The 25,550-nt window shown below is 44.7% G+C and overlaps 1 protein-coding gene across 1 annotated transcript in view; it reads left to right on the forward strand.

Annotated features, from left to right (window-relative positions):
• The window catches only part of ttll7 (tubulin tyrosine ligase-like family, member 7), a 331,613-nt gene that overhangs the window by 202,985 nt on the left and 103,078 nt on the right, over positions 1-25,550 (forward strand). Inside the window, exons 9-15 of the mRNA XM_087990253.1 lie at positions 3,846-4,004; positions 6,200-6,294; positions 14,986-15,133; positions 15,224-15,297; positions 16,019-16,154; positions 20,856-20,942; positions 22,550-22,718. Coding sequence (XP_087846379.1) covers positions 3,846-4,004; positions 6,200-6,294; positions 14,986-15,133; positions 15,224-15,297; positions 16,019-16,154; positions 20,856-20,942; positions 22,550-22,718 — 868 coding nt within the window. The remainder of the gene's footprint in view (positions 1-3,845; positions 4,005-6,199; positions 6,295-14,985; positions 15,134-15,223; positions 15,298-16,018; positions 16,155-20,855; positions 20,943-22,549; positions 22,719-25,550) is intronic.

Consider the following 25,550-nt stretch of genomic DNA (forward strand, 5'->3'; position numbering starts at 1 on the left):
CACCTTCCAAAACATTGCTGCTGGCCTGGTTTGCTTCTTCCATAACCATGGTTCCCCACCCACTGTGGTCGACAGGGCCCCTCAAACACATCCGACCTCTCACCCCTGCATCTGCCCTTGCCCCTTCCCATCACTCACAACAGCGTGGTTGGGTTCTTTTTGTCCTCACTTTGCATCCCATCAGCCTTTGCATTCAAAGGATCATTCTCCGGTATTTCAGACAGCTCCAGCAGAACACCACCACCAAACGTATCTCCCCAAACCCCCCCCCCCCCACCGCTGCCAGCATTTCACAGGGATTGTTCCCTTCGGAACACCCTAGTCCATTCCACAACCACCAACACCACTCCCTCCCTCCATGGCATCTTCCCATGTAACCGCAGAAGGTGCCCCTGCCCCTTCACCTGCCCCTTCTCCTCCTCTCTGCTCACTGTCCAAGGGCCAAAATGGGCTTTTCAGGGGAAGCAGCATTTCACCCAGACCTCCTCCAATCTCGTGAATTGTATTCGCTGGACCCAATGTGGCCTACTCTACACTGGAGAAACCAAATGCAGAACACCTCCAGTCTGTGTGCAAACATGACCCCGACCTTCCAGGAGCCTGTCATTTTAACAGCGTCCTGCTCTCGTGCCCCCGTGTCTGTCCTCGGCATGCTGCAGTGTTCTAGTGAATCACAGCGCAAACTGGAGGAACAACATCTCATCTTCAGCCTAATCGCTTTAGAGCTTTCTGGACTTAATATTGAGTTCAAAACCTTCAGACTGTGAACCCAGTCCCATTCCCTGCATTTCTTATAGCTTTGCATGTTACGTTCTCTGTCACCCTCTCTCCTCTCCCCCCACCCCAGTGGGACTGTCTGTCCTTTCCAGTCTGGCAGTTAGGCACACCATTGTTCTGCCATTCTCCCATTCTGATCCCTTAATCTAAACTATCAACATCTTTTCTCCACCAGCACTCCACCTCCACACCCCTCCCAAACTACAGCATAAATGCTGCCCCCTCCACACTTCACTTCAGCTCTGATAAAGAGTCATCTCGACTCGAAACGTTAGCTTGCTTTCTCTCCATTGATGCTGTCTGACCCGCTGTGATCTCCAGCATTTTCTGTTTCCAGGGCAGGGCTTATGTAGTTAGTAGTAGGGCCTGGGAAGTGTTGCTGAGCAAAGAGAACATGGAGTGCAGGTGCATTGTTCCTTGAAAGTGGAGTCACAGGTAGACAGGGTGGTGGAGAAGGCATTTGGCACACTTGCCTTCATTGGTCAGTGCATTGAATATAAAAATTGGGAGGTCATGTTACAGCTGTACAGGCCATTGGTGGCGCCGATCCTGTGGACAAATATGGTCCTTTCTATGGGAAGGATGTTGTTAAACTTGAGAGGGTCACTGTGTCTCAAGCAACTTCAAAACTAATTCCGAGGCTGCAGATCCTGGGTGGATGGAGGTGCTGAGTATTTCTTAAATAGTGAAAGGTTGGGAAGCGTTGATGTCTAAAGGGACCTGGGTGTCCTTGTTCATAAATCACTCAAAAGAAACGTATATGTGCAACAAGCAATTTGTCAGGTGATTAGATTAGATACTCTACAGTGAGGAAACAGGCCCTTCGGCCCAACAAGTCCACACCAACCGTCCAAAGAGCAACCCACCCAGACTCATTTCCCTCTGACTAATGCACCTAACACTGTGAGCAATTTAGCATGGCCAATTCACCTTTGGATTGTGGGAGGAAACCGGAGCACCCGGAGGAAATCCACACAGACACGGGGAGAATGTGCAAACTCCACACAGACAGTCGCCCAATGCTGGAATCCAAATGGGTCCCTGGTGCTGTGATGCTGCAGTGCTAACGACTGAGCCACCGTGCCGCCCTGAATGTTATGTTAGTGTTTAGGATGTGAGTACAGGAGCAAAGAGGGAGTCGAGAGGGAGTCGAGAGTTGCAAGAAAAGCACAGCAGGCCAGGCAGCATCCAAGGAATAGGAGAATCAACATTTCAGACATAAGCCCTTCACCAGGAATGTGTGTGGGGGGGTTGGGGGGAGGGGAGCTGAGAGATAAATAGGAGGGGAATTGGGGCTGGGGGAAAGGTAGCTTGGAAGGCGATAGGGAGATGCAGGTGGGGGGGTGATGGTGATAGGTCGATGGGGAGGGTGGAGCAGATAGGTGGCAAGGAGGATAGACAGGTAGGACAGTTCAAGAGGGCAATGCTGAGTTGAAGGGTTGGATCTGGGATGAGGTTAGGGGAGGGGAGATGGGGAAACTGGTGAAATTGACATTGGTGCTGTGTGACTGGAGGGTCCCAAGGCAGAAGATGAGGTGTTATTCCTCCAGTCGTCAGGTGGCTAGAATTTGGCAGTGGAGGAGGCCCAGGACTTGCATGTCCTTGATGGAGTGGGAGGGGTAGTTGAAGTGGTCAGCCACAGGGCAGTGGGATTATTGGGTATGTGTGTTGCAGAGATGTTTTCTGAAACATTCTGTGAGTTGGCATCCTGTCTCCCCAATGTAGAGGAGACCACATTGAGAGCAATGGACACATTAGATAAGGAGTTTGGATGTGCAAGAAACGTCAACTCTTCTGCTCCTCAGATGCTGCCTGACCTGCTGAGCTTTTCCAGCACCACAATTTTCAACTCTGATGTCCAGCATCTGCAGTCCTCACTTTCTCCTTGCCACAGAGGGAGTGCAGTGGAGGTTAACAAGTTTGATTTGTGGGATGGTGGGTCTGTCCAATGAGAAGGGGTTGCAGAGATAGGGCTTGTAATGTCTAATGAATGGAAGAAAAGTGATCAAACAGGAGCTTGCAACATTTTTGATGAGTTAATTTATGCATGATCTGGGTGTTGTTTGTTGGGCCAGTATTTATTGCCCATCCCTAATTGCCCAGAGGTCAGTTAAGATTTGATTAGATTCCCTACAGTATGGAAACAGGCCCTTCGGCCCAACAAGTACACACCGACTCTCCAAAGAGCAATCCACCCAGACCCATTCCCCTACCCTGTATTCATCCCTGACTAATGAACCTAACACTATGGGCAATTTAGCATGGCCAATTCACCTGGCCTGCACATCTTTGGATTGTGGGAGGTAACTGGAGCACCCGGAGGAAACTCACGCAAACACGGGCAGAATGTGCAAACTCCACACAGAATGTTACAAGAGGCAGGAATTGAACCTGGGTCCCTGGCGCTGTGAGGCTAAGAGTCAACCCGTTGTTGTGGATATAGACTCTGAAGTAGACCAGATCAGGTAAGGTAGACATTTTGCCTAAAAAGCATGAGTGAACCAGTTTGAATTTTCCAACAATCAACAATGGCTTCATGGGCATAATTAGACTATTAATTCTAGATTGTAGAGGTCTTGATGCAGAACAGAATTCTCCCCCTGCCAGGGGATGCAATCTCAGAAAAAGAGCAAATTATTTAGCGCTCGGGCGAAGAGGAACTTCTTCACTCAGTGCGTGATGAATCTCTCCCACAGGGCTTTGGAAGCCAGCTCTTAAGTAAGTTCAAGCCAAGTTTGATAGATTTCTATTACTAGGAGATTGTGAGGACTGTAGATGCTGGAGAAGTCAGAGTCAATAAAGTGTGGTGCTGGAAAAAGCACATCAGGTCAGGCAGCATCTGAGGAGCAAGAGAGTTGACATTTTGGGCTTAACCCTTCATCAGGATTTCTATTATCAATAACAAATGATATGGGGATAGCAAGGAAATATGATGCTGAGGTTGATGATGGGCTTTGGGTCGGTGGAGCAGGCTTGAAGGGCTGAATGGCCTGCCAGTTGCTCTGATGTACTGAAATTGCTTTGTGAATACGGTTTCTTTTTTAATGCAGCATTTCTGTCTCTCGCAGGACCTTGTGGTGAAGACATTGATCGTGGCAGAGCCTCACGTTCTACATGCCTACCGCATGTGCCGACCGGGCCAGCATCCCGGCAGCAACAGCGTCTGCTTTGAAGTTCTCGGTTTTGACATTATTTTGGACAGGAAGCTGAAACCCTGGCTCCTGGAGGTGGGTGCTCCTTACCTCAGTGAGCACAGCATGTGTCCCAACTTCAAGTTCCGCTCAGCTCTCCAAAAAGGCACTAATCCTAACTTGAACCCGTAGCCTAACCCGAACCCTAACATTTGGACAGGTGCATGAATCAGAAAGGTTCAGAGCGATATGGGCCAAATGCAGGAAAATGGGACGAGGTCAGTTTAGGAAACTGGACAAGATGGATATGTTTCCCTGCTGTATGACTCTCTGGTTAATTTTTTTGGGAGTACCGTGGTTGTTGTTGAATTGGCTGCTACCCAGGAGGACAGAGAGGCCGAGTTAAATATTTTTAATAGAAGTGCAGGAAATGGGATGGGGCACGGCACCTATACCCTCCAAACCACAGGCAGTAGTTTCATGGTAATGTTTGAGCTAAAAGTGCAAGAGAAGACTCCATGGCAGCTAACCTGCTTGGGTGGTAACATAGAGGAGAAACTTGCTGCCTCACACTTGCAACAAATTGGGCCGGGCCTACACACACCATAGTTTGGGGAGTTAGGTGCCATGGAATTGTAAGACTGAAACCAATCTGGTTCTCTCCTTTGGGTTACTGACTGTTCCACCACTGGGCCTGGAATGAACTGCTTTGAAGTGTTGCTGGATATGGGCTCAATTGAGGCTTTCAAGTAAGCATTAGATGATCTTTCAAAACAGAAACAGCATGCAAGGGCACGGGGAAGGCAGGAGAATGGCACTAAGTCATAATACTCACTGGATTGCTTACATGATGGGCCAAATGGCCTCCCTCTGTGCTGTAACACTTCTGTGATTTTGCAGAAATAGTTCCTCCTTATTTACCCAATTAAAAACCTTTCATAGTTTTGAATTAAATCTCCTCTCCACCTTCTCTGTTGCAATGGGAACACAAAACTGCCAATAAACTGTGAGCTGAGCCTTCATCCTTACTGACTATTAGATGGTGAACTGAGAGGTAAAGTCACCATAGTCCTACCAGACCATAGGGCTGCTCTCTCATTACAGAGAGACAGAGATGACCGGGTGATGGTTTAACCTGGGGATCACCTTGCCTCAGGCAAAGTGAGAGGTTGAGAAGATGGGACCTTTATGGTGACCTCAGCTGGTGCAGGAATTGAACTCACCCTGTTTTCTGGTCAGACCACATTTGGAGTATTGTGTGTAGTTTTGGGCCCTATATCTCAGGAAGGATGTACTGGCCCTGGACGTGTTCAGAGGGGGTTCATGAGAATGGTCCAGGAAGGAAAAGTTTAACATATGAGGAATGTTTGAGGACTCTGTTGGTTATTGGGAAAGAAATGGTACACTAATGTCCTTTAGAAAAGGAAACTGCTATCCTTACCTGGTCTGGAGTACATGTGACTTAAGATCCATGGTTAACTCTTAACTGGGCAGTAAATGCTGGCCGAGTCAGTGATGCCCTAATCCCATGAATGAATAGAAAAGGTCCCATTCACCCATCTGCATGCGATTGATCAAGTTGTCCAGCAATGCCTCTAAAATTCTCATCTTTGTGTTCAAAACCCTCACTGGGTTCACACCTCCCTATCCCCATAACCCCTCCAGCCCGACACAATATCTAGCTGCATCTCCAATCCTGATTTTCAATGGCCTACTGCCATAGAGTCATACAGCACAGAAACGAATCCTTCGGTCTGACCAGCCTGTGCTGAAACATAATCCCAAACCACACTCGTCTCACCTGCCCAGCCTTGGCCATATCAATGGCCAGGTTTTTAATTAAACTTAAATCTGAAATTCACCTGTATCTAGATACCTTTGCCTTTTCTTCTTCAAGACACTTCTAATATCTCCTTGTGTGTTTGGTGTTTCCATCAGTCACTTCAGTAAAGCACCATGGGACACTTTATTATGCAAAAGGGACTATATAAATGCAAACAGTTGAAGTTTAGTTCTGAGATGTAACCAATTCCCTTAAAGTGCTTCGGGTTATTTTTGACCTTGGATGCATGGGTCTGACTTAACAAGGAGATTATGCTCCTTCCAGGAAATCCGAGACCCCCAACTCTTTGGGATTGTTGTATGTTGTCTTGTTTAGGGTCTATTAAGCACGGTGTTAGGGATTCACGTGGGTAGGCTGATTGAACCTTTTTAACATGTTAATTGAAATATTCATTTATTATTTTCTCAAAGAAATTTTTTAAATAATGTCTTTCCCCCTGCCCAACCAGATTAACCGTGCTCCTAGCTTTGGGACAGACCAGAAGATAGATTTTGAAGTGAAAAAGGGAGTGCTAGTGCATGCACTGAAGCTGCTTAATGTACGGTAAGTTAAAGTTAAAATTAAAATTCAAAATCACAAAGGCACAATAATTAGAAGCCAGAGTAGGCCATTTGGCCCTTCAAATCTACTACATTATTAAGGAATATCATGTGTGATCGGATTATGGCCTTGACTCTATTTCCTGTCAATAACAGCTGTTCAAGAATTCAGGAATTAGGAACAGGATTAAGCTGCTTCCCATCTCAGTCCCATTCTGCCATTCAATGAAAGCAGTCAGATACTTTCTGGAGCTGTAGCATTGACAATTCAGAAAGATGTTCCACATTATTGGCTTACATTTGAAACAAAGATTCTAATACTGCAGAAGGAGAGGGGGCCAGGCATCACAAAAACACAAACACAGAAAAGAAGAGAGAGTTTACTTCCTCATTCTAATTTCATTTATATTTATTAATTGAAGATGTGACTGTAGGAGTCAGTTTGATCATGTTGTGGCTATTCAGGAAACTGGTTAGGCCACTACTGGAATACTACATGCATTTTTGGTGTTCCTGCTATAGGAAGGATGTGGCAAAAATTGAAAGGGGTCAAAAAAGATTTACATGGATGTTGCCACTTTTGGAGGGTTTGAGCTACAGGGAGAGGTTGTATCAGCTGGGGCTGTTTTCCATGCAGCATTGGAGGCTGATGGGTGGCCTTATAGAGGTTAATAAAATCATGACGGGCATGGACAGGGTAAATAGCCAAGGTCTTTTCCCAAGGGTAGGGGAGTCCAAAACAAGAGTGCATAGGTTTAAGGATGGAGAGGAAAGATTAAAAAGGATGTGAAAGGCATCTTTTTCACACACAGGGTGGAGCATGTATGGAATGAGCTGCCAGAGGAAGTGGTGGAGGCTGGTACAATTAAAACATTTAAAAGGCATCTGGATGGATACACAAATAGGAAGGGTTTAGAGAGATATGGGCCAACTGCTGGCAAATGGGACTAGATTGATTTAGGATATCTGGGTCAGCATGGATGAGTTGGACCGAAGGGTCTGTTTCTGTGCTATTCATCTCTATGACTCTATGAAATTTGAAGAAAATATAAAAATGTCAAGAGAAATCAGCAGACGGTAAGGAAGGAGTGGTGATAATGGGATTTAGCTGATGACTACCTGTTCTGCGAATGGAAAGTAGGATTGGAAGCATAATGGACAGAGAGGAATGGGTAAGCTGAGTGATGGGGGAATCGTTGGAGGGAGGATGGAATATTGGAGTTCGTAGTTTGAGGTATGATAGGTGGGGAGTAGGTGATAGGAGTGTAGGTATGATATGAAGGAGAGTTGGTGACAGGAATATGAAGGGCACCTTACAATGGAATCAAAAAGCTATGGGGTAAGCAGAATTGGTGGGAGTGCAGTTAGGTATTTATTACAGTCAATCTTCACTGCCTCCTTCATCTGTCCCTTTCGTCAGTCCCCCTACCCCTCAGGAAAGGAGAGATAAAGAAGATGCACTAAGGAGAGAAAATCAGAAAACAGAGAGGTGTGGCCAGAGAAGGAGTGAACGAAACACAAAGAGAGTAGAGAAAGATGAGAAAGATCAAATGAAAGAGAGAATGAGAGAAAACTACCTTATTTTCAAACCTCCTGAGTGTGAAACAAGGCATTAATAACTAATGTATTCAGTTCTTTTATTGCTTCCTGATTGCTGAACCACACTTTTTGTTGTAATGTTCCACATTCCTGTCTTCAAATGTTTTATTCATTTATGGGATGTGAACTTTATTGGTCAGCATTTATTGCCCATCCCTGATTGTCCAGAGGGCAGCTAAGAGTCAACCACATTGCTGTGGGTCTGGAGCCATATGTAGGCCAGACTGGGTAAGGATGGCAGATATCTTTTCCTGAAGCACATTAGTGAAAGAGATGTGTTTCTTTCCTCCAATAAAAGGTTTTGTTGTTCATTGTTAGACCCTTAATTCTAGATATTTTTAAATTATTGAATTGAAATTCCACCATCTGTCATGGGAGGATTTGAACAGGACTCTAGAACCTAATTACCAAGGTTTCTGGATAGTCCAGGGACAATACCACCAATTTATCTTCTCCCAGTTTGCCTAATTTATAATAAAAATGAGTCTTAGAAAACCTTTTACTTTGTAATTAAATCGTCCACTGGTGGCATTGTAACTCCTCAGCTTTTCATCACCCAGGTCATCACAATGTTATTGGGCGCAAGAAAAGACCATTAGAAACTAAAAGACTGTCCCTTCTTTTAAGGGGTTGACTTGTATCATCATCTCTCTCATTCTGTTCATTTCTCTTGTCCAATTAGCACATAATTCCACTTAAAATCCTCATCTCCAGTGTTTACCTCATTCAGTGATCTATTCCCCATTAAAGGAAAGCAAGCATTTTCAAATGCCTTTCTTAAAATCCTGCATTTCCCTGTTCCCTCTTTTATTTGAACAATTTCCTTAGACATTTTGTGCACAGTTTTGCTGTCCTTATGGATGTAATATGTTGGGCTTTGTTCAGAGCAGGTTTACACGATCACTGTCTGGAATGAGCAGGTTGTCTCACGAGGATGGGATGCAGAGGCCGGACTTGTTTCCACCAGAGTTTAGAACAGTGAGGGGGTGACTTGATGAGAGTGAATTTTTTTTTCATTCATTCATGGAATGTGGGTGTCACTGACTGACCAGCTTTATTGCCCGTCCCTAGTTGCCCCTTGTGAAGGCGGTGGTGAACTGCCTCCTTGAACCGCTGCAGTTCACCTGCTGTAGGTAGACCCACAATGACGTTAGGTAGGGAATTTCCGAGATAAATTTCGGGAGAGAGGGAATTCTGGTGTAACATCCTGAATGGTCTTGACAAGGTGGAGGTGGAAAGGATGTTTTCTCCTGCAGAGCAGTCTAAAACTAGAGACAACGATTTAAAAGTTAGGGATTATCCTTTTCCAATACAGGTATAGGAAAATATTTATATACTTCAGAATCTCTGCCTGAGCAGGCTATGGAGATAGCATCTCTGAATATTCTTAAGACAGAGGCGAATAGATTCTCATTAGGGCAGGAGTTTTTGGAGGTGGGTGGGAACGTGAGCTTTAAAACACAAACAGATCCATATTCTTATTGAACATGGAATAGGCCTGAGGGGCCAAGTGGCCCCACGTCTGCTTCTGATTCATACAAGAGAACATTCTTTCTCAGGCTCAACCCACGATGAAGAATGAATAAGCTCTCCACCGGTGGCATATTTCAACTAGAAAGGGTTTGCTGATTTACAATGATACCATTTTGTGGATTTTTATCAAGAGCTGTAAATACAGTGACTCACAATGACTCCTCTTTCTTCATTCAGTTGTGAAACTGGGAGGGATGAAGGACTACCTGCTGTGTGATTGGGGATTCAATGTCATTGATGAGAAGTTGAACTGACAGATACAAAGCTGAATTTACATCCAGTATACACTGTACTCTCTTTCATTCAGTAGCTATCCCAACTATGTAGGATCACAGAGCTGGTGGATAATATATGATTGCTTCAGAGCTGTCTCAGTGAAGTCGAGCTGTGTATGGGAACTGCTTACTCAGCCGGAGGTGTTCTCACAGTGAAGAGGGATGTACTGTCCTGTTAGCTCCTACTTATACTCTACTCACCCCTTAGGAGAGGTGACGGCCTAGTGATTGTTAACTATTAATCCAAAGACCCGGGTATTGTTTTGGGGAGCTGGGTTTGAATCTCCCCATGACAGATGGTGGAATTTGAGTTCAATAAAAAACTGATGACCTAGTGATGACCATGAATCCATTGTTGTAATAACCCATCTGGGTTTGGCCTGATCTGGCCTACACATGACTCCAGACCTACAGCTATGCTGTTGACTCTTGACTGCCCTCAGGGCAATTAGAGATGGGCAATAGAGTCATAGATATGTACAGCATGGAAACAGACACTTCATTCCAACTCGTCTATGCCGACCAGATATCCTGAGTTAAACTAGTCCTATTTGCCAACACTTGGCCCATATCCTTTTAAACTCTTAAATGTTGGCGTAGCCAGTGACGCCCTCATCCTGTCAATGAATAAAAAAAACTTGAACAGCCATCAAATTTACACATGCCATCATCTGTGTTTACATCAGCTTCCCATATCCCAATGTGTCAACTTTTAAACTAATCCCTGTTTGTAAATCCCTCCCTGATATTACCTTTCCCTCCTTCCTGTAGTCATCCATCCCACTTCAACTGCTCCCTTCTCCTGACGCTGAATGGAGAAAATCCTTTTCTTTTCCTCAGCAATGGCCTTTTCAATAACCCTGATCCAGTTTCTTCCACCAGTTCAAAGATGTGCAGGTTAGGTGAATTGACCATGCTAAATTTCTCATAGAGTCCAGGGATATGCAGTCTAGGTGGGTTAGTCGTGGGGATTGCAGTGTGACAGGGATGGGATAGAGGAGTTGGGTCTGGGTGGGAAGCTCTTCAGAAGGTTGATGTGGACACGATGGGCCAAATGTCCTCCTTCTACACTGTAGGGATTCTACAGTGGTCTGCATTTGTTCAACATTTTTTTTTTCTCCCTCTGTCCTATTAGAACCCACCTTTTAGTCAAGATTATGGCCCCCTCCCGTTTGATCCGCCATATTTTTGTCAGCTGTGATCCCTGAACCACAAGATTCCTGATTGAAGACCTAGTTCTGGGAGAAAGTCCGAATTGACATTTCAGTGCAGAGCTGTGGGAGTGCTGCACTGTCAGAGCTGCTGTGTTTAGGATGAGATTGAATAGCTGAAGCCCCTTTTTCCCACTTGGCGTGATGTAGCACAAATGTGAGGAGCTGAGGAATTTTCTCTGGGGCCCCTCAAAAACATAATTTAAAAAATTAGAGTTAGTGTCACTTATAGATGGGGGATTAAAAAGGCACTTGACACACTTGCCTTCATTGCACAATCCTATGAGTACAGTATCGGAGTTGGGGCTTCATGTTGAGACTGTGCAGGATGTTGGTGAGGCCTCTTCTGGAACACTGTGTCCTGTTCTAGTAGCCCAGTTATAGGAAGGATATTACCAAGCTGGAGAGGGTTCAGAAATGCTTTACCAGGATGTTGCTGGGTATGGAAGGTTTGAGTTATAAAGAAAGATTAGATAGGCTGGGGCTTTTTTTCAGGCAAAAGTGAGGACTGCAGATGTTAGAAACCAGAGTTTAGCTCAGAGTGGTGCACAGCAGGTCAGACAGCATCCGAGGAGCAGGAAAATTGACGTTTCGGGCAACTGCCCTTCATCAGGAATAGAAGCAGGGAGCCTCCAGGGTGGAGAGATAAATGGGGGGGGGGGGGGGGGGTCGGCTGGGGGAACGGTAGCAAAGAGTACAATAGGTGAATGGGGGTGGGGATGGAGGTGATTGGTCAGAGGGATGGTGGAGTGGATAGGTGGGAAGGGAGATTGGCAGGTAGGACAGGTCATGGGGACAGTGCTGAGCTGGAAGATTGGAACTGGGGTGAGGTTGGGGAAGGGGAAATGAGGAAACTGGTGAAATCCACATTGATGCCCTGGGGTTGAAGTGTTCTGAGGCAGAAGATGAGGTGTTCTGCCTCACCGGGTGGTGAGGGAGTGGAGGTGGAGGAGGCCCAGGACCTGCATGTCCTCGGCAGAGTGGGAGGGGGAGTTGAAATGTTGGGCCACAGGGCGGTGGGGTTGATTGGTGCTTTTTTCACTGGAGCATAAGAGGTTCAGAGGTGACCTGATAGAAGTTTATAAAATAATGGTAGGTATAGGTGGAGTTATTGGTAGTTGTCTTTTCCCTAAGATGGGCAATTTCAAGATTGGGGGGCACATTTTTAAGGTGAGAGGGGAGAGGTTTAGAAAAGACATAAGAGGCAAATTTTTTTACACAGAGGGTGGTGCATGTGCAGAATGAATTTCCTGAGGAAGTGGTGGATGCGGGTATAATTACAACATTTAAAAAACATTTAGATTGATACATGACTAAGAAAGGTTTGGAGGGATATGGGTCAGAACAGGCAAGTGGGATTTGTTGACTTTGGTATTATGTTCGGCATGGACAGGTTGGACGTTTTGTGAATGGCCAGTTTCCAGGATTCGTCACTTACATGAAGTGATGCATGTTCCATGCGTTTGAACAACTGTACATCTCGTGGTATGGTGTTGCCCCTGCATGTACTTGTATTGTAAGGGATCACTGTGCCATATCACGGTCCTCATATGGATCCTGGCCTGTGGGGAATGCAAACTGTGAGCTATGGCTATCATATTTTGGACCCAACTTTAATTTTGTAAAATTTTTCACTACCAGCCAAAGCCAGAAACTTGATCTTGGGGGTACACATTTGGAAAATGTATCCACAAAACATAGGAGCTGAAGTAGGCCATTCAGCCCATTGAGTCTGCTCTGCTGTTCAATGAGATCATGGCTGATCTGCTCATCCTGAACTCCACTTTCCTGCCTTTATCCTATAATGCTTACTTCACTTACTGATTGCACATCTGTCTTCTTCAGCCTTGAATGTACTACCTTGACAGCTCTCTGTGGTAAAGAATTTCACGGATTTACCAGCCTCTGAGAGAAAACTTTATAGAGTCATATAGCATGGAACCAGACCCTTCGGTCCAAATCGTCCATTCCAACCAGGTTTCACAAACTAAACTAGTACTATTCACCAGCACTTGGCTCATATCCCTCTAAACCTTTTTTATTCTGTACCTGCCCAAATGTCTTTTAAAAATTGTAACTGGACCTGCATCTACCACTTCCTCTGGCAGTTTATTCCACACATGAACCACCATCTCTGTCCCTCAGGCCTCTTTAAAACCTTTCTCCTCTCACCTTAAAATTATGCCCCCTAGTTTTGAACACTCCTACCCTTAGGTAAATACCTTGGGTATTCACCTTATCTATGCCCCTCATAATTTTTCAACCTCTATAAGGTCATCTCTCAACCTCCTACACTCCAGTGAAAAAGTCCCAGCCCATCTAGCCTCTTCTTATAACTCAAACCTTGCAGTCCCAGCAATATCCTTGTAAATCTTTTCTGAACTCACTCCAGCTTAATAATATCCTTCCTGTAGCAAGGAGACTTGAACTATATATTGTACTCTAGAAGGGCCTCACCAGTTTCCTGTACAATCTCAACATGACATCCCAGCTCCTCAGATGTCATTGCTCAAAGGTCTGAGCAATGAAGGCAAGCCTGCTGAATGCCTTTGTAACCACCCTGTTTACCCATGATGCAACTTTCAAAGAATTATGTACCTGAATCCCGAGGTCTCTCCGTTTGACAACACTACCCAGGGCCCTCCTATTACCTGTACAAGTCCTGCCCATAACTGAATCCAGTCGCACTTCTCATGTTGAAAGTGCAACAGTGCATGAACATTAGATGAAGACAAGATTATGCTCAGCTCCAATGCCCATTTCTAGAACATAGATCATAGAACATTACAGCATAGCACAGGCCCTTCGGCCCTCAATATTGCATTGGCCTGTGAAACCAGTCTGAAGCCCATAAACCTACACTATTCCTTTATCATCCATATGTTTATTCAATTACCATTTAAATGCCCTTAAAGTTGCCGAGTCTACTACTGTTGCAGGAGGTGCATTCCAAGCCCCTACTACTCTGAGTAAAGAAACTACCTTTGACATCCTATATCTATCACACCTCAAATTAAAGCTATGTCCCCTCGTGCTCGCCAACACCATCTTCTCTTCAAGACATTGACTAAATTCTGAACATGGGGCTGATCGGGAGAAATGGTGATTTGTCTTTTTTTGAATTGTACCACGCACATGTTTTAGATTAGATTCCCGACAGTGTGGAAACAGGCCCTTCGGCCCAACAACCCCACACCAACCCTCTGAAGAGTAACCCACCCAGACCCATTCCCCTACATTTATCCCTGACTAATGGACCTAACACTATGGGCAGTTTAGCATGGCCCATCCACCTAACCTGCACATCTTTGGATTGTGGAAGGAAATGCACACAGACACAGGGAGAACGTGCAAACTCCACACTGTCAGTCACCTGAGGTGGGAATTGAACCTGGGTCCCTGGCACTGTGAGGCAGCAGTGCTAACTATTGAGCCACTTGAGAGCACCTTTTCTTCCTGTGCTAATTTTCTCCAGTGTCCCCCTGCCTGACCCAAGGGTGCGAAACTAATTGTGAATGATTTATCAGCATCTTGACCAACACCGGGTAAATCCTTCATGGGTCAAGGAATTAACTTCTGTTTTCCCAGGACTGCAGTTGCGGCTCCCCAGCTCCTCAAACTGTCGGTGGAAATTCATTAAGTGGTTGTCAAGAATGTTTCACATTGCAGATGTCTTTGAACTTGGGAAATCTTTGGCATGCATCATTGTTTGTGAGACGTGATGAATGAGGCTAGATTAAAAAGACTTCCCAGTTGAGTACATAGTCATTGTCACTTATTAATTCCACCTTATACAGCAAAAGGCTCCTCTGGCACCAGTTAAGAGCAAGTGTTGCGTTAATGACAGTTGGAACGGATGCATCAAGCATCCTTTGCAGTCCATTCTGCAGAAGAACTTGAAACGTTCCTCTCACTCCACAGATGCTGCCAGACCTGCTAAGTTTCTTCAGCACTTTCTGTTTCCAATACAGTCTTTTGACTGCTTGGCTGGCAAAATGATGGGTTTTGGTGGATGGTGAAGATGATGGATGACTTGCTTTCATGTGTTTATCAGCTGGTGTTGTTTGTCTGTTTCAGCACCAGTGACAGGAGGAAGAATCTGGTTCAGCAGAAAGCTGAGGCTCAAAGGAGGCTGTACGGGCAAGGGTCAGTGAAGCGACTGTCTGCTGGCTCCTCAGAGTGGGAGAGACAGCGCCACTCACTGGAGAGGAGGAGAGAGGAGCTGGTAAGCTGCCACTTGCTATGCAGTTGGAAATCCTGTTGTCTATCTGTTTGCATACTCAACTCTCACTTCTTTCTCCCGCTCTGCACGCAGAAGGAGAGGCTTGCGCAAGTCCGCAAGCAGATTTCAAGAGAAGAGCATGAAAATCAAAATTTGGGTAACTACAGGTAAAAAGAAAAATAAGACTCTACACTATAGGCGCATCAAGGCATTACACTCCAGTACAACAGGATCAGGTTGGCTCACAAATGCTGATGAGATTTGGTTTTCAGTTATCTCTGTCCAGCAGTAAAGAAGCTTATGGACAACAATGACACCACTGGGAAGAGTGCTGTGTTCGGGGGTTAGTTAACTCAGTTGGCCAGGCAGCTGGTTTGCAATGCAAAATGATGCCAACAGCGTGTGTTCAATTCCACACCGGCTGAAATCCCCAAGAAGGCCTTTCCTTCCTTCCCAACCTCACCCTTCACTCCAGGTGACCCTCAGATTAAACTCGCCACCAGTTGTCCCTCTAATGAAACTGGGCCTATAGTAACATTGCCTGATCTTAGCTTGTGTGAAACCTAATTTCCATCCTGTTTGACTATGTCCAAAATTGGGAGATTTATCTTGTTAAGAGGTACTATATGTTAAAAGAAGAGAAAAAATATTAATATTTGCAGGGGTCCCACAGGGCCATCTTGGAGTGGCCCCAGCCCAGATGACTCAAACCATTGGGAAATATTTAGGGTTATGGGGAGCAGTTGGGTGAGTGGGGCTAATTGGATTGCTCTAGTAAAGAGTTACTAGAAGCACTATAGGCTGAGTGGCCTTCTTCTGTATTGTCTCAAGTTGTAATTCTACCTTTCTAAGTATAAGTGATCCATGTTTTCTCCTGTGTGAACCCAGGCGGATCTACCCTCCCGATGATAAGCAGTTGCTGGAAAAGTACGAGAGCCTCATATGTATTGCCTTCCAGACCTTCCTTGCAGGAAGAGCAGCCTCACTGCAGAAGGAACTCAGCAACCCACTGAATCACATGAAGGTATTGATCGTGAGATCCATCACATTAGGGCATGAGAAGACAGCGTTGAGGGGTGAACTGCAAATTATGAGAGACTTCAATTGGGTAGCTATGGAAATGATCCAATATGGGTGAATCCAAACTAACAGCCATAACTGTACAATGGTCACCAAATAAGAAATTCAAGAGAAAGTTACAGAACATTCTTTACTGAATTTCCTATTTAGTTTATTCCTGGCTGTCTGGTTTTTGAGGGTCTTGTCCTGGTCTCACCCATAAGTGGAAACATCTTCTCTATGTTTACCATGTCAAACTTTGTCATAATCCTGTTTACCCTTTGGTCCTGTCCTTTCTCAAGCCTGTTCAATCTTTCCTGATTAGCGGGTCCTCTTTGATCTGGTACCAACCTTGTGAATAGTGTTTGCACATTCTTCAGTGCTTAAACCTCTTTCTTTAGCACATACAGGCCAAAACTCTCTGACATGCTCCAGTGTGGTTCATGAAATATTTCTTCTTTTCATTATTTTTTATCAAGAGTTATGGAGTAAAGGGCAAGAAAGTGGATGTGAGGAATGTTGGATCAGCTATGATCCTGTTGGATGGTGGGGTAGGCTTGAGGAGCTGAATAGCCTACTCCTGTTCCTATTTCTTATGGTCATATGGACTTTCATTCAATTCCTTTGGTAGTAGGGGAAGAGGAGGGCTTTCATTTGAGGTGAAAACTGATAAACATGCTAATCTTAATTGCAATATGCCTGGGATATCAACTTCCTTGGCTCTCAGTCTTGAAATTTCTCCTGTGATTTGTTCATGGGATGTGGGTATCACAGGCTGGGTCAGCATTTAATACTCATCCCTAGTTGCAACTTGAGAAGGTGGAGGTGAGCTGCCTTCTTGAACCACTGCAGTCCATGTAGTGTTGGTAGACCTACAATGCCCTTAGGGAGGGAATTCCAGGATTTTGACCCAGTGACACTGAAGGAGTGGCAACATTTTTCCAAGCCAGGATGGTAAGTGGCTTGTAGGGGAACTTGCTCGTGGTGGTGTTCCCTTGTATCTGCTGCTCTTGTCCTTCCAAGATGTTGAAAATTTGGAAGGTTCTGCTGAAGGAGTCTTTGTGAGTCTCTGCACTGCATCTTGAAGATAATATGCACTGGATTCTAGGCTGATGTCACTGTGTTGGACTGATCTCTTTACCAGTCCAGCAAGACAAGGAATGATGAGGAGATCCCTTGAGGGACTAAATCACTGTGGCTGCAGTTGGATTTCCCTCTTGCTGATGAAATGCCACAGAGAGTATTGGCCTGTAACCGTCTTGCTTTCAGACAGATACACACTAGGTCACTGAGTATGAGACACGCACTCATCTTGCAGAAAAGAACCTTTCACAGTAAAAACAAATACTGCCTTTGAGTAGCTTTGTCACATTAATTTTTATTAGAGATGCAATCAAAAAATAAATGCAAAGAGGACTAATAGAGAGAAGAAACCTGACAGCTATTAGAGTTTGTTTTATAAATCTGCGAGGTCTGTAATGTGTGCAAACACAATGAGTGTGGAAGGCAATTTGAAGGCTGCTTTCGACAATGGTATTTTTTTTCAGCCTCGTCGTAAGTTAATTGAAGAATGTGACAAGAAAGATCTTATCTCCTTGGTAAATGATGCATGTTATAGTCAAGGTTCAAAGACCAACAACATATAATGGGAGTGAGGTATGAGGCAAGATGATGGGACATATTGTGTACAGTTTGAATAGATGTTTAAGGAGCCAGTGATGAACACATTGGAACGAACGATTCAATTGTATGCAGAATGCTGCTTTGTGAATGGTTATGTTCGATCTGATTTAATTTAATGGTCAGACTCAGGTCAATGATGAGTATAGATAAAGTTGGAAGAGCTTTCTAAAAGTGATATCCAGTGAGGACTAGCTACATAACAAAATTGATGTGGAGGTGCTGGTGTTGGGATGGACAAAGTCAGAAGTCACACGACACCAGGTTATAGTCCAGCAGGGTTATTTTAAATTACAAGCTTCTCGAGCACTACTCCTTCATCTGGTGAAGTTAGCTGACAAAAGAGCAGCGCTCTGAAAGCTTGTGATTTCAAATGAATCTGTTGGACTGTAACCTGATGTAGTGTGACTTCTGACTTTTACAAAAGAAAAATACAGATATGAAGGTGTTGCACAAATTTCAGAGATTTTACTTTTTCCACAGTAAGTGTAAAATCATGTTGCTTGGTAAGGGCTGTGGTCAGTCAGAGAGAAATTTACAGCACAAAAAAAAGGCCCTTTGGCCTATCTTGTTGTCACCAGTCAAAAATATCCACCTATCTATTCTAATCCCATTTTCTAGCACTTGGCTGTGATCAGGTTGCTGATGGAACACCAGTCCTTAGCCTCTGCTTGACTGGGCTCTTTATCTCTTGATTGTAGTTTGTCCTGCTGGTGATGATGTCAGTGCCAGGAACTGGGTTCAATTCCAGTCTCGAGTGACTGTCTGTGTGGAGTTTGCACATTCTCCCTGTGTCTGCGTGGGTTTCCTCCTGGTGCTCCGGTTTCCTCCCACGGTCCAAAGATGTGCAGGTTAGGTGGATTGGCCATGGGAAATTGCCCATACTGTCCAAGGATGTGCAGGCTAGCTGGGTTAGCCATGGGAAATGCAGGCTTACAGGGATTGGATAGGGGTTGGGTCTGGTATGGATGCTGTTCAGAGAGTCGGTGAGAACTCGATGGGCCGAATAGCCTGCTTCTACACTGTAGGATTCTCGGATTCTATAGTGTGTGCCGAACAGATCCTTATTTTACACACTGTTCTTAGTGTCTCTGTTCCACATGAGATAAAACATATTTTCAGTCCATTGGTTAGTCAGTCATTAACTTACTATCACTTCACAATGGCACTCTGAGTCTGGTTTGGGTCTTTGCTATTCAGGGGCTCCAGATTCTTACTTCTTTGTTGTTTATCCATCAACAGTGATCATGCGAATGGTGTTGGACAATTGGAAAAACACATTGGAGAGGCTCCACAAATGTCCCCACCCACAATGACGTGGGAGCCCAGCATAACAGTGCAACAGATAAGGCTGAAACATTTACAACAAGTGCCAAGTTGATGACCTACCTTGGCTTCCTCCAGTAGTTCTCAGCATCACAGATACAAGTCTTTAGCTATTTTGATTCTCTCCATGTGAAATTAAGAAATGGTTGGAGACTCTGCATACTGTAAAACCTTTGGGCCCTGATAACATTCCAGCTATAGTACTGAAGAGTTGTGCTCCAGAATTTGCCACTCTCCTAGCCAAACTTTTCCAGTACAGCCACAGCAATGGCATCTACTCAACATTGTGGAAAATTGCGCTGGTATGTCCTGTACCCAAAAATAGGACAAATCCAACCCGGCCAATTACTGTCCAATCAACTGACATTTGATCATCAGAAGAGTTATGGAGGGGGTCATCAAAGCAGCACTTACAAGGAATGACCTGCCTACTGATGCTGTGTTTGATTCAATGAGGGTCACTTGGCTCCTGATCTCGTGACAGCCTTGGGTCCAAACATAGACAGAAGTGCTGAATTGATGAGGTGATGTGAAAGTGACTACCCTCTAAATCAAGACCACATTTGACTAACTATGGCATCAAAGAGCCAGAGCAAAAATGAGTCAATAGGAATTGAGAAGAAATATCTCTACTGAATTCCCATCATCAAATTCCTGGGACTTACCATTGTCCAAAAACTGAATGGATTCACCACATAAACACAGTGTGTACAAGAGCAGGTCAGAGGCTGGGAATCCTGCAGTGAGTAACTCACCTCCTGACTCCCCAAAGCCTGTCCACCATCTACAAGGCACAAGTCAGGAGTGTGATGGAATACTCCTCACTTGCCTGGATAGTATATTACATTCCTTCAGTGTCACTGGATCAGAATCCTGGAATTCCCTGCCTAAGGATATTGTGGGTCAATCTACAGAACATAGACTGCAGCGGTTCAAGAAAGCAGCTCACTTCCACCCTCTCAAGGGGCAACTGGGGACAGGCAATAAATGCTGGGCCAGCTGTTGACACCCGTATCATGTGAATTAAAATAAACACTAAACGGGAGATTAATATTTGACTAGACATGTAAATCATAACTGACTAAAAAACTAAGAATCTCCCTGGGATTAACCATATTCTAACAGCTTTTAAGCAAACAATCTTTATGTAGTCTGAACTTAGTCTTTATCATCAGTTTTTAACATGTCGTAACTCAGAGAGGATCGTGTCCAGTTGAACCTAACCAGTAGGCTTTAATAGCTGCCTTGAATACGGAGTACAACTTTAAGGATATAAAAACTAAATTTTAACAGTAATGTAATTAAAATAAACTCAATCCTGCAGTTTGGTCAGGAGGAGGAAAGAATATTTTTAAAATGCATCCATTAAATGTACATTTTAAACAGATCACACTTTTCCAGTCGCAATCACTTTTTGAATAGTCTGCAGAATGATGGGATGAAATGTGAGGGCTCTCACAACGGAGCGATGCTGAGGTTGAAATGGTGAGGTGTGGGGATGGGGTTGGGCTAGCCAATTTTGTCTCCTGTTGATCTTCTGTGTTATCAGAGATGGGCGCGATGACCAGGGTGATTTGGAAATGTTAAGAGGCAGGTCTGAGCATAGTTCCTTAAGGGGACTGACTTGACTGACTCAATGCTTGTTTTGATCTTTTTAAAGGAGGAAGACATCCTGGATCTCCTGGAGCAATGTGAAGTGGACGATGAGAAGCTCCTGGGGAAATCACCCCGTCAGAGGGGGCCAAAGGTATGGACTCAACTGAGGTGCAGCGACAGCAGGTGTTCAATCTAACAAGGCACCTTACAGCATGCTCAGGACAGTACAGTGGCTCAGTGGTTAGCCCTGCTGTCTCACAGTACTTGGGACCTGGGTTTGATTTCACCCTTGGATGACTGCCCGTGTCTGTATGGGTTTCTTCTGGAGGCTCAGGTTTCCTTCCACACTCTAAAGATGTGCAGGCTAGGGTGAATTGGTCATGCTAAATTGCCCATAGTGTCCAGGGATATGCAGGCCAGGTGGGCTAGCCATGGGAAAATGTGGGGTCATGGGGATAGGGTGGGAAGAGTTGGCATTCAGAAGGTTGATACAGACCTGATGGGCCAAACGGCCTCTTTCTGCACTGATTCTGTGATTCAAATTGATGACCAATGGTTGGAGCACTAGAAGTAGAATTTTAATCTCACCTGAGGGGGATTTAGCAGCTGGACATGGGGCCATAAATACCATGAGTATCTTTTGGACAGCTCTTCCCAGCATAGGGGAGGCCAGGCCAAGCTACTGATGGATCATTGAAGCCCTTCATTGCTGAATTAGTGAGTGTCTAGGGCCCTCTTCCAACCACTCTCCCAACCCTATCCTCACTTCACAATTCTTCAGGTAGTGGGCAGTGCGTAGTTTGAAACCTGTCAGGTCCCACCCTGGGACTACTTGCAGAAGAATCCTTCCTTCACAGGCTCTGTGAGTTCATGAAAAGCCCCTTCCCAGTTTCTACTTTCCTCTCCTCCCCACTGCCTGAGTGGGATAAGGGCGTCGCTGGCTAGGCCAGCATGAATTGCCCAGAGGGCAGTGAAGAGTCAACCACATTGCTGTGGGTCTGGAGTCACATGTAGACCAGACCAGATAAGGATGGTCGTTTCCTTCCCTAAAGGACATTAGTAAACCAGGTGGATTTTGCCAACAATCAACAATGGTCATCATTAGACTATTTTTTAAATGAATTCAAATTCTACCACCTGCCTTGGTGGGATTTCAACCCAGGTCCCCAGACATTACTTAAGTCTCTGGATAAACAACCGAGCCATTCCCTCTCCTGAACTTTCACCTCACCATTCAGTGTCGGCCATCTTTGTTGAGGATTGCCCAGAGGGAAAGAAAAACAGTAAAAGAAGTGCAAATGACATATACTGGTCTGTTTGTTTCTCCTACACCTCAGAATAATACTCCAGTATGACCAGTATGTTCACTCCCAAGTATTACCGTCTTCTTTTTCAACTGTGTCTTGTTTTCCGTCTGGGCAAGGACAATCCCAGCAGTAGCCAAAGCCCCCAATGGGCACTGCTGGGACTAAAGACATAACTCATTGACCGGTGGCTCTGTCAACCATGGGAATTGGGTGATGGAGATGCTGTTGGCCAGGCTGGTCTCCTCGCCCTGCTGGGGAAGTGTCTAATCGAGGTGACTGATTTGAACCCAGAAACCCAGGGAGCATGGAGGGTGGGCCGTATATCCAGTGACTCTCCCTGCTTGGTGTGCAACTGTGAGCCATGGCAATGAAGAGAAAAGTGGGTGTTTGACTATGTATGCATCAAGGAGCCTCTGTGATTAAAAGGGGCAATTCCTTTTGTGTCCTGCAGCAGCTATTCTCAATGCCTGAGACCACGGAACCGAACTCACGAAAATATGACGAGAGCAGCAGTAGCGGTAACAGCAGCTGCAGCTCAGACACCGATGAAGAGGAACTAAGAGATAAAAAATTTATGTATGTTCGAAAAGAAAGGAAGTATGAATCTCCAGAACGATCCAGTAAGTTTCCCAGTTTGCCCGTATTTACTGAGATCTTCCTGAAATAAACACTAGCTATGATGTAAGTTATAGAAAGCTCCCGTTGATGAAAGGAGAGGCACTTTGCCTATGTTTTTTCTCAACTTGCACTCATCAGGACAAATGCAAGAATGCCAAATTGCAAATGGTCGCAATAACCAATATGGGAGGAACAGGTGCTGATTCAGAAAGCCCACTCTGATTATTTTGGGCATTGCTTTGAAGAAAGCAATGAAGAAATATAGCCTGCCCCACCTCCCCCCTCCCCCCAACAAAATTATGGGTAATTCAAAAACAGGCGCAAGACTTGAACATATGCTTTTCATTTGCAGCTAACAGATGCCTGTGTGTGAATATGTGGCGTGTACCAAGTGGAAGTGAGCCATGTTACAAGTTTCACTGGTTATCTTAAATTGTTAGTGTGGTTATTAGCACTGATCAATCACGGAATAACATCTACCAATAGACATTTTGTTTGGGTTTCTCAGCTGACTTGGATGCTAACACGTATTCCAATGCCTGCACTGGACAGGGTCATTGACCATAGCACTGCTGCTTCATAGCGCCAGGGACCTGGGTTTGATTCTACCCTCGGGTAACTGTCTGTGTGGAGTTTACACATTCTCCCCGTGTCTGCATAGGTTACCTCTGGGTGCTCTGGTTTCCTCCCAGAATCCAAAGATATGCAGGTTATGTGAATTGTTCATAGTGTTCAGGGCTGTGCAGGTTGGGTGCTTAGGTGCAAATGTAGGAGAACAGGACTGGGTAGGTTACCCTTTGGAGAGTTGGTGTGGACTTGTTAGACCAAATGGCTTGTTTCCACACTGCAGGGATTCTATAAGTTGTAACACAAATGAAGCCCCTTTGCAGTGACATTGCTGTTTTAATATAGGAATCCTTGGAGCCAATTTGCACACAGCTAGCTCCCACAAACAGCAATGTTGTCATGATCAGTAAAACTGTTTGTTTACAGCAAACAAAAGTAGAAATTGCTGGAGAACTGAAGAAGTCACTGGATTGGAAATGTTAACTCTGTTTTCTCTTCACAGATGCCAAATTTCTCCAACAATTTCTGCTGATGTTTGTTTCAGATCTCCACAGTTCTTTGTGTGTGATTTTTTTTTGTTATTGTTTCCTTTGTAATGTTGCTTGTGGGATTAGTATTGGCCTGGAAACCAAGGAGAGCTGCCCTACCCTTCTTTTGGATAACAGAATGACCAGAGATGACAGGACAGCCCTCATTTTAATGTTTCACTCATTCAGAGTCAGCACTGCCCCACAACCCCCAGTACCAACAATGCAGCACTCCTTCAGTACAGCAAACTGTCAGCCTGCACTGTTCACAAACAACGTTTTGATCACATACTAATATGTTAGATATTTGGAACACAAAGTCAAATTTTGAAACTTGGCAACACAATAAAGTTGATGGAGTGATAAAATAGTGAGAATGATACCAATCATTTGCAAGTTAATAGATTAACAGAATGGGCAGACATGTCAGATTGAATTTAACATAGATAAATGTGAGTTGAAACAAAAACAGAGGTTGCTGGAAAAGCTTAGCAGGTCTGGCAACATCTGTGGAGAGAAATCAGAGTTAATGTTTTGGGTCCAGTGACTCCTCCTCAGTGTGAGTTGGTACATTTTCATAAGAAAGGCAACACAGGCAGGAGCAGGTGTGAGGGGCTGAATGGCCTAGTCCTGTTCCTATGTTCCTAATGGTACATTTTTAAGAGTGTACAGGGACACAGGTGTCTCATGGATTCCAAGGTGACAAGAGTTGTGGATGATGTAAATCAGAAATAAAAACAGAAATTGCTGGCAAAGCTCATCAGACCCTGTTCTGGACCAGAAACGTTAACCCTGATTTCTCTCCACAGATGCTAGCAGACCTGCTGAGCTTTTCCAGCAATTTCTGTTTTGTTACATATTGAGAGAGTGGTCTGCGCAACCATATGGGATCTTGGAGCAACTTGGGTCCAAAAGCAGGAAAGTTATGCCACACCTATACAAAGCTCTGATTCCTTTGGGAACACAACTGAAGAATGTGTCCAGTTTGGGTCACCACTCTTTCGTGAGAATGTGAGTATCCTTGAAAATGTGCAGAGGAGATTTACCGGATGGGTCCAGGCCTGAGAGTTCTTAAACATAAGATTAGTTGGACAAATCTAGCTGTTCTGCTTGAAGCAAATGAAATCAAGAGAAGATTTGTCAGAGGTGTACAGGATTAGGACAGGAAGAAACATTTCCTTGTAATTTCATATATTTCAATCGTATCCCCTCACAATCACCCATGCTCTAAGGAAAACAACCCCAGAGTGTCCACTTAGGAAACATCGTGGTCAATCTCCTCTGCATCCTCTCTAGTGCAATCGCATCCCTCCTATAATGTGGATTTTAGAACTGCATACAGTACTCTAGCTGTTGTCTAACCAGTGATTTATACAGTTTCAACATCACCTCCCTGCTCTTAAACTCTACCTCCCTGCTGTTTAATTCAAGTGAGAATCTGCAGCTCAATACCTGCAAAAGGGTAGAGGCAGATATTGAAGAAGTATTTAAGTATGGACTTCTGTTGCCAAGGCATACACCCCACTGTGGGATGTTACCTTGTTGCCGTGGAGAGGTTTGTGCTCTTCGATGAGGCTTTAAGCAATGGTGTCTGGGTGTTCCTCCATTCTGATTTGGGTGATCCATGGCACTTGTGTTGGGGGATAGTACCAGACAAAGGTGCAATCCAAAACATCTGCAAGAGGCAGAACATGCGAAGGACGACTGTATACCTCAGCAACTGCAATGGTGGGAGAAGGG

The sequence above is a fragment of the Chiloscyllium plagiosum genome, unplaced genomic scaffold (genome assembly GCF_037043375.1).
Source record: "Chiloscyllium plagiosum isolate Xiang-an unplaced genomic scaffold, Cpla_swu_hap1 HiC_scaffold_9, whole genome shotgun sequence".
NCBI lineage: Eukaryota > Metazoa > Chordata > Chondrichthyes > Orectolobiformes > Hemiscylliidae > Chiloscyllium > Chiloscyllium plagiosum.